The sequence below is a fragment of the Papilio machaon genome, chromosome 19, assembly GCF_912999745.1.
Source record: "Papilio machaon chromosome 19, ilPapMach1.1, whole genome shotgun sequence".
NCBI lineage: Eukaryota > Metazoa > Arthropoda > Insecta > Lepidoptera > Papilionidae > Papilio > Papilio machaon.
The window spans coordinates 4,756,730-4,768,049 of record NC_060004.1 but is presented as its reverse complement, the minus strand read 5'-3'; the positions used below and the strand labels follow the sequence as shown (position 1 = coordinate 4,768,049).

The 11,320-nt window shown below is 37.6% G+C and overlaps 1 protein-coding gene and 2 non-coding genes across 3 annotated transcripts; 2 read left to right on the top strand and 1 right to left on the bottom strand.

The window, feature by feature from the left end:
* Positions 1–255: 255 nt before the first annotated feature.
* Positions 256–370, bottom strand: Trnal-caa. The gene is made up of 2 exons: positions 333–370; positions 256–300 (listed from the first exon to the last, which is right to left on the bottom strand). It is a non-coding gene; the product is annotated as a tRNA-Leu (tRNA).
* A 2,456-nt stretch (positions 371–2,826) lies between these two features.
* LOC106715196 (4-coumarate--CoA ligase 1) lies at positions 2,827–9,996 on the top strand. The gene is made up of 9 exons (XM_014508424.2): positions 2,827–3,005; positions 5,140–5,347; positions 5,596–5,932; positions 6,093–6,255; positions 7,057–7,196; positions 7,837–7,975; positions 8,762–8,983; positions 9,443–9,613; positions 9,883–9,996. The coding sequence occupies exons 1-9, from the start codon at positions 2,889–2,891 to the stop codon at positions 9,994–9,996; spliced, it is 1,611 nt and encodes a 536-aa protein (XP_014363910.2). The 5' UTR covers positions 2,827–2,888.
* Trnal-caa lies at positions 4,553–4,667 on the top strand. The gene is made up of 2 exons: positions 4,553–4,590; positions 4,623–4,667. It is a non-coding gene; the product is annotated as a tRNA-Leu (tRNA).
* Positions 9,997–11,320: the final 1,324 nt, after the last annotated feature.

Genomic DNA, 11,320 nt, shown 5'->3' with positions numbered 1-11,320 from the left:
GAAACCTCTAGTTCTCTGTAGCCTCCTTTTATTTTATTAATTTATCCTTAGTAATCAGGTTTTGAGTGTGGCAGTAATTTGGTGGCCTACTTCATATTAGACCTTGGATAAAACAAAGTTCTCCAGTTATAAGCTGAAATTACATTAAACAGAGTTGGCCATTTATACATACATTTTGTACAAAAACTAGTTTAAACGGATAGAAACGCACAGTTTAGTGATAGTCAAAATAATAAATTGGGGGACAAAATAATTTGTCAGAAGTGGGATTCGAACCCACGCCCTCAGAGAGGACCAGAACGCCCGCAGCCCAGTACAATGGGCAAGGAAACCTTGAGTCTGGCGCCTTAGACCGCTCGGCCATCCTGACATGTGATGCTATTGGTGAAATTATTCAATACCTTAGCATAGCATAGCCTAAGTGTTTCATGCAACGAAGTTACTACGGTGTGAATAATTTTAATGAAACATATAAAAACATTAACCAAAATACATGTTGGTGAAAAATGTATTTTAATTTGTTTCGTGGCTTAGCAGAATATGGAAGCCGAACAGAGGTCACGAAAAGCATAGCATTATATTTTTAGAAAAAAAAAACCAGAATAATTAGTAGAAATTACTTAAAAAAATACTTGCGACCCGTATACATATCTCTTGTCAGTCATATTAGTAGTACCCTTCTTCGCGATGTCCCATCTATTAGTAAAAACTTTCGAGAAACCACTGCGGTTGGCACGCAAACTGATTTTTCGGTTACATTTAGCTGTGATCGTGATATCTACTAAAGTATTTGTCAAAATTATGTAGTCTAATATATCTAAAATTATAAATTAATTTTATTTAACGTTAATTTTAATCTACATGAAATTTTCCTCATTACCAAGACAAATTATTTGGATATGAATTAATATTTAAATCAAAATAATTGCGCCGCAAATAACGTGAGATTTTGAATAAATTTTTTAAAGGAAAAAAAAATGGGGAAAAAGGCGTGAAAGATATTTTTGAGATAATTTGAAATAACAAGGAAGCCAAAAAATGCAAGGGATTCAGAAATACGCTTTCCCCTTCCTATGCGTCCCCTCTTCCGCTAAATCCACTTCCCCTAACCATCCCTTCCAGAAAAAGGTGGGAAGGAAAAGAGGACTAAAACTAGGCCTCCGGCAAGCACACTTCTCAGACGAAACGCGGAATGACTTCCACTTCACGCCTGTCTTCTGTGTGGTCGTGGTATTTCACCGGTCGACCCGGCCCATTCATGCACCCAACAAATATTGTTATTGCAGGATCTACCACTGTTAAGTGGGTTACCATTTTTAATTAAACATATAAAAACATTAACCAAAATAACCTACATGATTGTGAATAGTGTATTTTAATTTGTTTTTTGGTTTAGCAGAACATGGAAGTCAAACAGAGGACACAAAAAGTGATTTTGTTTTATAAAATTTATATAGATGTGCCGGTGAATAACAGCAGCTTACCGCTTACAAGGAAACTCGTCTATAAAGGGAAAAAAAACTCGAAACGTGCTCTATTATTTAACAGAGGAAAAAAATCAATTATAAAACAAAAGTCAACATTTAACATAATTATTTTGAATCATACAAAAAAGGCATATTAACAAAAAATAAAACATAGTAATAAGTGGCCGTAGAAACACTTACTAATGATTATTAAAAAAATGCAAACTATTGTGATTTCTTATTGAAATTTACTGAGACAGACTATCGTTTCAGCTTTCAAAGCCTATTGCTGTTCACATGATTTTAAATTGTTTCAAAATGGCTCTCTGACTAGCGGAGGTTGGAGGTCAGTCTCCTTACCCTTTTAATCTTTTGTCGTGTTTTATTCATATTTTGTCTTGTTGATAAACATCCGAGTGTGGATAAATTTTTTAATAAATGATACCCATAAATTGCTACTTTAAAAAAAGGTCACAACTACACAAATTAAAAACTATTAATTAAAGGAAATGTTCATCACCTGATCTATTCAATATCTATCTATACAATAAATGAAATTGGAGTGTCTGTATGCAATTTCGCAAAAACACATTTTGCGAACATCATGTATTTGGGTTGCATATAACAAAAAAAATCAATTTTTAAAATGTTTGTGGGTTGTCTGCCTGTATGAAAACTCGCGATTGATCCGAGTAGGATCTTCTTATATGTGTGCGGGAGTAACTTAGGCTACTTATTTTAAATTCCGCTCTGACAAAGTCGGGCAACCGCGACATTGTTCCGCGCATTAATTATTTAATAAAATAATTAATGTAACACGCTGGAATAAGTTATGATTTTTTTATTTTTTTGCTACACGTCATATTTTTTGAAGGTTAGTTGTATAAAGCGCCCAGTAAACGATCAAACAGTTTTGACAATTTTTTTTTGACTCTATTCATGATGATCAAACAGGACGAAATGCAAAGAAAGCCGCATGCTATCAAAAAAAAAGAGAAAAACACGTAAAAGTTACCGCGGATTTACCTACACGTCGGCGTCGCCGCGGTGTATCGCTTTTGTGGTTGCTTCACCGATTAAAGGAGATTGAAATATAAATTTTGTCAGAAATATAAAATGTTGACATATTAGTGTTTATATTGTTTACTTTTTACGATTTATCGAATACAAGCAGCGGCGCTCGAGTGGAAACCTGTTGAGTTTGTACATCAGCTACAACATTAAAGTTTGACACAAAGTTTAATCGTTTACAGGACGCTTAATTACAAGCCTAAGCGAGTCGTACCCAGTCGTTTTAATTGTAAATTAAATTAATAACTTAAATTAATTGTATTTAAGTACCTAGTGCGCGATTGCTATCACTGGCATTGTAGTCATTATAAAATAGCTTTTGTACTAGAACTCACGTAAGACGTAAGAAAGATGCTTCGTAACTCAAAGTATTTGTTCAGTCCAGACGAGCATTTTGTCCCCTCAAAATTACATTTAGGGGACTTCTTTATCAAGACGTTTAAGAAGTATGGAGACAAGGTTGCATTGGTGAGTACAAAAAATGTATATTAAACTGGCTTACATAATAACTGTTTCGATGACGAAACACGGTTATGGGGGACTTCCCACTACTCCTAATGGGAAAAGGGACAGGGAACATACCCCTTGGTTCCTTCCGCGCATTGTGACGAGTAAGTTTTCGCACTCATCCGCGGCTCTACCAACTCTAGTCACCGAAGCAGCTTCTTCCCTGGGGGCCGCCCCAATCTCTTTTGGAAAGGTGCGCCGCAACATCAAACGCAGATAAAGTACGGCCCTTAGATACGAGTGATACCCCATCTCAGGGCTATGGTAGTAAGAAAGGCGAGATCTGCCCAGCCCCGGATTTATTCTCAGGTTCCGTCGCAAAACCTAACGACTGCAGAGGGGCAGGATTAACCAGCTCGTCCCTCTGGTGGGATGAGAGACACGCCATGTTGCGTCAGTGGTATTATCCCGCCGTTTACCAACATTTCTCTCCCTCCGCAACTCCTCTGTGCTGCCTGATATGCTGTTTAGCAGTTGTCTATAGGCTGCGGTTATTTCGATTTAGCGAAACCTAGTGGCCACTAGTTTTTTTGCCATCTAACTACTATTCGCTATATTAGCGAAACCGCTTGCTCGTAGTGCATATTGGGTTGGACTCTAGGCTAGGCTGTCACATTAATATCTATACAATACTAGCTTTTTCCCGCGACTCCGTCCGCGCGAAATAAAAAAAAAGAAAAGAAAACGGGGTAAAAATTATCCTATGTCCTTTTCCTGGTTCTAAGCTACCTGCCCACCAATTTTCAGTCAAATCGATTCAGCCGTTCTTGAGTTATAAATGGTGAAACTAACACGACTTTCTTTTATATATATAGATTTCATTTTTCTCAGAGATCCTTCAAATATTACTTCTTACTAAGAATATAAATGTGAATGGATGGATAAATGTGAACAGATGGATAAATGGATTGATGGATGGATGTTTGTTAAAAGGTATCTCCAGTACGGCAGAAGGTATCGCGATGAAATTTGACATGGATGTAGAACAAGTACTAATTGAGATTTTTTTTTCATTCCGTGCGTATGGAGTCGCGGAGGACTTTGTTTAATATTCCTTCTTTCCTTTTTTCTATATGTTTTGGAGGCACCTTAGAGCCAGGAGCATAGGAGGGAGGAACATTTTAACCCATTCCCTTTTTTTTATTCCGCGCGGATGGAGTCGCATACATAAGCTGGTATAATATGAATTACAAGTTATAAAAAACCGAACAACAAAAAGTTGTGAAAATCTTTGTCGTGACTAGAGGACACTGCTTATGAACAATAATGCTTGTGCTTAAACAATACAATACTATCCCGTTATAGATCTTCTCACATTTTAACGACCTTTTTATTCTTTCAATAAACACAGGAGGCTAAGTAGGTTTGAGTTCTGGGGTCAGAAAATTGGCCATACCTATATAGTTTAACTTCAACAATTCTTACGATTATTGAATTATATTATCAATGTTTTTCTATTGATTAAGAAATGTTTCAATTCATCGATAATTTCACCACATGCATCAAATGTCAGGATGGCCGAGCGGTCTAAGGCGCCAGACTCAAGGTTTCCTTGCCCACTACACTGGGCTGCGGGCGTTCTGGTCCTCTCTGAGGGCGTGGGTTCGAATCCCACTTCTGACAAATAATTTTATTTTTCAACTAGCTGTTTCGACTACGTCTACGTAAAATTAAATATTTAAGTGAATACTTAATGTTGATCAGTTTATTTAAAGAAAATAAATAAGCCTATGTGAGTCCCTTCGTACACAAAGAACTTAATCTAATAAACTCACCCTGTCTCAATCTGACGCGCTAGATCATTTTTGACAATAGTTATTGTTTTTACTTAGTATCCTAATCGACTATCCTAATCGACTACCCTAAAACCGCGGCTCTATATATAGTGTTTCGGTTTGGTATAAACTCCCCCATTATGTTTAACTGAAACGCTCGAGTTAATCCAAAAATCCCTTCGGCTCCTCTACTACAATGTAAATAGTCGATACTATTGTTCGATGCTTTCGTCGCCAGTATCGCGCAACACACAATATTGAATCGTCGTTCGAAGCCAAATTTTGATAGCATTTTTAATGTCATCTCTGTTTCTCCTTAGATTAATGGTGCTACTGACATCGCACTCACCTACAATGACCTACTCCAAGCATCTATGAATATTTCTGTTTCTCTTTCTCAACTCGGTTTGAAGAAAGGAGAGACGGTTGGTATATGTTCCGAGTCAAGGCTGGAGACCTGGTCTGTGATCGTCGGAGCGGTTTGCGCTGGAGGTGTGATGACACCTTTGAACATTCGATATGTAAAAGGTATATTACCCATACATTTTTCACAGGAATGGTCTAAGGCTTACTGACTATTTTTCTCGACTTACGTGTGAGCTATAGTATCTGTATCTACGTCCAATCCATTAACTCCTGGGGCCCAACAGCTGAACAGAAAATTGACTAGTGAGATTGTTATTCTGTTGTATTCTTCGCCGGATTGTCATAGACGTACACCGGAAGGGCTTAGCTTCTCTTCTATTAATTAAATATGACTTCTTATTCTTTTACAGACGAACTGCGACATGTTATGAATATATCAAAGCCGAAATTTCTTTTTTGTTCTAAGCAAGCATATGATAATCATGAAGCTATATTCAAGTCATTGGTTTACGTTGAAAATATCATATTATTTGGTGACGAAAGAGTAAAAGGTACATTACTATACAAAAATCTGGCGATGATATCACCGAATTCGATGTTGAAGGAAAATGTGAATTTTGAAGAATTTGAAGTAGTGGATGTACAAGGTCAGATTGATACAGTTTTCCTGATGTATTCATCAGGAACGACGGGATTACCTAAAGGAGTTATGCAAACGCATCTAAATGCCCTAATTGTATTTAACTTGTAAGTATAACCGTAGAATAACATTGCAGTTACTACAGTAACTTTCATTATCTTTGATTAAACAGAGACAATTTTTTTTTTTAATACAAGTGTTTCAGCAGTGGAATTTAGAGTTTAAAATGTTTTTCAACATATACTTACATCATTTTATAATTTACAGATCGTGTTTACTTGATCCAACACAAATCGTTTTAAACGTAACATCTTGGTACCATGCTATGGGGTTTATGAGTACATTTATATACTTGAGCCATGGCTGTAAACATATCTTTTTACCAAAGTTCGAGACTGACTTATATTTGAAGACCATCGAAAAATATAAGGTAAGCCAAGGCCATTTATCCGACGTTCTTACGGTGAAGGAAAATATCGTGATGCAACCTGCACATATCTGAGAAGAAATTCAATGATATGTGTGAAGTCAACCAACCCGCACTTGGCCAGCGTGGTTGACTATGGCCTAGTCACCCCTAAATTGGGGTAGGCTCCGAGCCCCTCGGTGGGGACGTATAGTGAGCTGATGATGATGATGATGAAGCCAAGGAAAACATAAAGATGTGACCCGTTGCAAATCTGTTTTATCAAACATAATCTTTTTATGCTGTTATAAAAAGAATATTTATCTTAGGAAGAGAAAGGGGACTAAAATTGCCTCTAATTGCCTCCGGCACTCAAACTCCTCTGACGAAACGACTTACTTCCACTTCATGCCTATCTTCTGTATGGTCATGATATTGCACCGGTCGAGCAGGCCCATTCGTCCAACAGATGATATTGTTGCTGGCGTCTACCACTTTTAAAGTTATGTATGCAAAGAACTTCCAGCTTCTACCACTTGACCGCATACAACGGAGAGCGACTCGAATCGTCAACGACCGAGCTCTTACCGATCGGCTTTTTTATCGTTTATACCAATTCCATGGCATTCCACAACAGTGCGGCTCTCGCGAAATTTCTTGCCGCGCACAGCCGTGTTGTGGAATGGTCTGTCCTCGGCGGTATTTCCAAACCAGTACGACTTAGGGTCCTTCAAGATGTCCATGGGCGTCGATGATCCCTTCGGTGTTCGCGTCGCTCGTTTGCCCCCTTCTCATATAAAAAAAAAACTTAGAGTAACGTTCTAGGTCAATCTGCTAGTGTTGGTGCCGCCCGTGTTAATGAGTCTTATCAAGACATCCTCGCAGTATGACCTCAGCTCCGTCGTGGCGATTGTAAGCGCAGCCGCTGCACTTAGGAAGGAGACTATTGCAGCTGTCAAAGAAAAGTAAGTAAAGTCTGAGAAAATTATATAACCTGTATAACTGAGGCCAAAATATCCTTCATTTAGTTTTGATGGAAAGCCTAAATTAAGTAAACAGAGGCACGTCAAATTCAATACATGTCGCAGGGAAAAAAATGTACATAAAAAGAGACATAAACGGTTCATAATAGAAACGTATTAAGGTTAACGCGTATTCGTCTACTCTTGCTTCGTGATCGCTGTCGCGTTCAAGCGCCGCCACGACGTCGCCGATTGAGCGGGATAAAGGCATTGTTAGCAAAACAATACTTGCCTACACATCATTTTTGTTGACGGCGTGAGATTGGCGAGAGAGCGTCGGCGACGTAGTTGTAAAGCGCTTCACTGGACCGTACCGATACCTAAACGTCCAGTATCGATCCCCGCTATGTACCAATGTGTTTTACGATTTTAAAATTTCATATGTACATTTGAAAGTGATGCAACCTGCAAATATCTTTAATAAATAATTCAATGATAAATGTGAAGTAATCTTGCATTAAGCCAGCGTTATTGACTATAACTTAGTTACCCCCAATTTTGGTAGACTCTGAGCCCGGGGACACATATATGAGCTGATGACGATACAATATTATTCTCCAGTTTTATTTTAAAAATTTTACAGATTCAAAAATCTGAAAGGCATTTGTCAGGGATATGGTATGACGGAGACTACATTCGTTGTAACCATGGACACTCTCTTCACAGACGGCACGTGCAAACCTGGCAGCGTCGGTAAAGTTGTACCCAATACATTAATAAAGGTACTTATTAGCCATAAGTTTCAATTACCCACAACCAAATTTTTGCAAACGAGCCAACGGCCACCTGAATTCGCTTAAATAGCGAGGCGACCCTTGCCCATAGACATCCGCAAATGCAGATGCGTAGCCTACCTTTAATCAACACAGAAAGAGGATATTTCTCCTTCCTATCCGTCCCCACTTTCGCCAAATCCACTTTCCCTTCCCATCCTTTCCTAATAAGAAAAAGGTGCTTGCACTTGCTTCCATTTCACGTCTGTCTTCTGTGTGGTTGTGGTATTTCACCGGTCGACCCGGCCCATTCGTGCTCCACTGTTAAATGTGTTATAGGTTCGGTTCGGTACGTCATTGTTCGCGAACGTTCGTATGAAATACAATATATTTAAAAAAAACACTTTATCTCACATTTTTTTACAACATTACAATGAAAACGAAGAATAACATTTTGGTTAAAAAATTGCTGTGAATTTCAAGAGATTATAAATGTTTGAAATTCTTATCTGTTTTTTCTCAATATGTAGGTATTGTTTTCATATAGAGTCCACAGCAATGGACACTCAAGGTAAAACATCGCATGAATTGGTAGTTTATAAAAATCGTAATTCATCTTCTATTGTATACTTGCATTTGTCTCTGTTAATAATAACTCTTAGTAGACCACGCGTTCTTCCAGACAGTGTCCTATATCTTTACCAAATTACTTCAAGATCCGTTAAGCCGTTCTGAAGTAACAACATAACTTTCACATATAAAATAGTAAGATACTAATGTTATTATTTGTCGTAGATTGCCGACGTAGAAACCAGAGAGCCTCTAGGGCCGTACCAAAACGGAGAAGTGTGCGTTAAAAGTCCTCTAATTTTGAAAGATTACATCGGTCACGACAAAAATTGTTGTTTAGACAAAGACGGCTTCTTTAGAACTGGCGACGTTGGGTACTATGATGAAGATAAGCATTTGTTTATTGTTGATCGAATAAAGGAATTGATTAAATACAAGGCTTATCAGGTAATAAAATTTTCATTTAAATATCTGAAAATCGTTTTACAAAAACCTAAAAATTGTACATCAATTTATTAAACCAATTACAATTTAGCCATAATAAAATTAATTGGAAAAAAAATGCTGACCGGGACTTATGCCGTCCAAATTGATGAAATTCTTGAAAAATCATGTATTAAAAGTACTCGAAATCAATGTTTACGAATGCGTAGATGTACATATAAATAATGAAGCAAGAGACGTGTGTCAGGAGTGCGTCAAAGTAACGAGGCTAATCGCTTAGTAGAAAAAGCGTCTGTCTCATTGGGTGTTTCCCGTTGGACCAGTCGGTTTACTGATCTATTGGCACAACGGGAAGTTTTCCTACTGACCCGAATGATTGGTAGGCCGATTAGCGAAACGGGTCTCATTGTATACATTACACAAATACAAAATGAAATTGACGAATCACATTTTTAAATTTAGGTACCTCCAGCGGAGATAGAAGCAGTGCTATTGCAGCATGAGGGAGTGCGTGACGTAGGCGTGGTAGGGCTACCGAATCCTGAGGCCGGCGAGCTGCCCGTCGCCTTCGTTGTGCCACAAGCCGGTGCCAACCCTACCGAGGCAGAATTGCAGCACTTTGTTGCTGAAAGAGTTAGTATTTCAAAAAAGTTGGCTACAAATTACTATTAAGCAAAAAATAATTTCGGTGGTGGCAGTTGTTCATTAAAAAAATCAATAAGCTCACTAAAACTCTCAAAACTACGTCTCATAACAACAATCAGAGGAAAAATTTGAGGCTGCGGCGGTTATAATAAATAAAAATCTTAGATAAAATATATTTGATAGTTTTTTGAGACGAGTTTTTGGATAAGAAACCAGATTTGCATTTAATTTATTAATTTTGTATTTTTTTGTTATAGTTATCCAATCCCAAGCATTTAAGAGGCGGAGTACATTTCGTGAAAGAAATACCTAAAACTGCTAGCGGCAAGATACTACGAAAAGAACTCAGGGAATTAGCAATTAATTTATAAAAAATAAATAATGATTAAACCTTATTAAAATGATTATTGTATAACCGTGTAATCAAACTGTCATAACACTTGTATTGAAACATGTTGTGTCTAATTTTTCAAAGATAATGTGAGGGATGATTATGTCTTTATAAAAGTGTGTCGACAATGGAAACTCACCCTTAAGTTAGTGACATTTTTGTTTTATGTTATAATATGTTGGGAATTTTGTAGTAATAATACTTTTAAAATATGTTTCTTTGCTAAATTAAATTTGGAGTTGTTTCGCAAAACTGTCCTGTTATTTTATGAATTACTTACAGAAATGGAAAATGTCCTCTTTCTATCGCGTCCATGGAAAACGTCCCTTTTTCTTCTATTAAAAACCCAAATAACAAAGCGACCGATGACCATAGCTTGTGAAAGGACTTGGATGTTATTAATAATTTTAATCATCATCGTCAGCTTACTATTCGTCCCCACCGAGAGGCTTGGTGCATAACCTAAGTTAGGGGTTACTAGGCCATATTAAACCACGATGTCACATTGCGCCTTGATTGACTTCACACATATCTTTGAATTTCTTCTAATCTCTTCGGCCCGGACGACAGCAAAATGGCAGTGAAAATAAATTTTGGTGAAAGTATTGAAGAATCATGATGAAAAATCCTTTGACATTAAAGGAGTACCATAGTGTACCTGATACTCGTACCTATTTAGGTAATGATATATGAGACGGTAAAAGGTTTAGGATGATGAAAATGCCGTTCCGTGAAAATGCAGGCAGGAAAGGGGTGGTTATGTGTGGGATAGTAGGAAGGCTTCATTTTTAGGGTTGAAAATAGTGAGGAATGGTTGTAAAAGTTGAGGGGTAGTAAAAGGTTGAGGATATTTATGAGTGGGGTATGATGGAGTTACGAGAGAAAAGGTTACAAAAGATGAGGGTTTACGGACGGTAAAATTTGAAGTTTGGTAAAAAGTTTGTGGTGGTAAAATTTTGTCACTGGAAACTGACGATTATAGTTGTGGAGAAGCAAGAAGCTCCGTGTGAACATCAACATCCCGCTAAAGACGGAGCTGAACGTGGAACAGGAGGCCTTGCAGAAGCACATAGTGGAGGACACGAAGATGCTCATACAGGTACAGTTGCAGCCTAAACATATCATAGACTAGTTTTTTCGGCGCTGATGATGTCGCGGGCGACCGTTAGTATATTAATTAAATGTCAGTCAAAACTAATTGTAAGTTTCCAAAAATGATGTCGTCCTTTGCATAATGTTTGATAAAATGGATATAAAAATGTTTTTCTATTTCGACAAAGAATTTCAATGTCTAGAACTTTGTT

Excerpts from the sequence above, each read along its gene's own strand:
- LOC106715196 (XM_014508424.2), top strand. The coding sequence starts at position 2,889 with ATGCTTCGTAACTCAAAGTATTTGTTCAGTCCAGACGAGCATTTTGTC. Across the intron at positions 3,006-5,139 it reads ATGGAGACAAGGTTGCATTG|ATTAATGGTGCTACTGACAT; the intron begins GTGAGTACAAAA and ends GTTTCTCCTTAG. Across the intron at positions 8,984-9,442 it reads TTAAATACAAGGCTTATCAG|GTACCTCCAGCGGAGATAGA; the intron begins GTAATAAAATTT and ends TTTTAAATTTAG.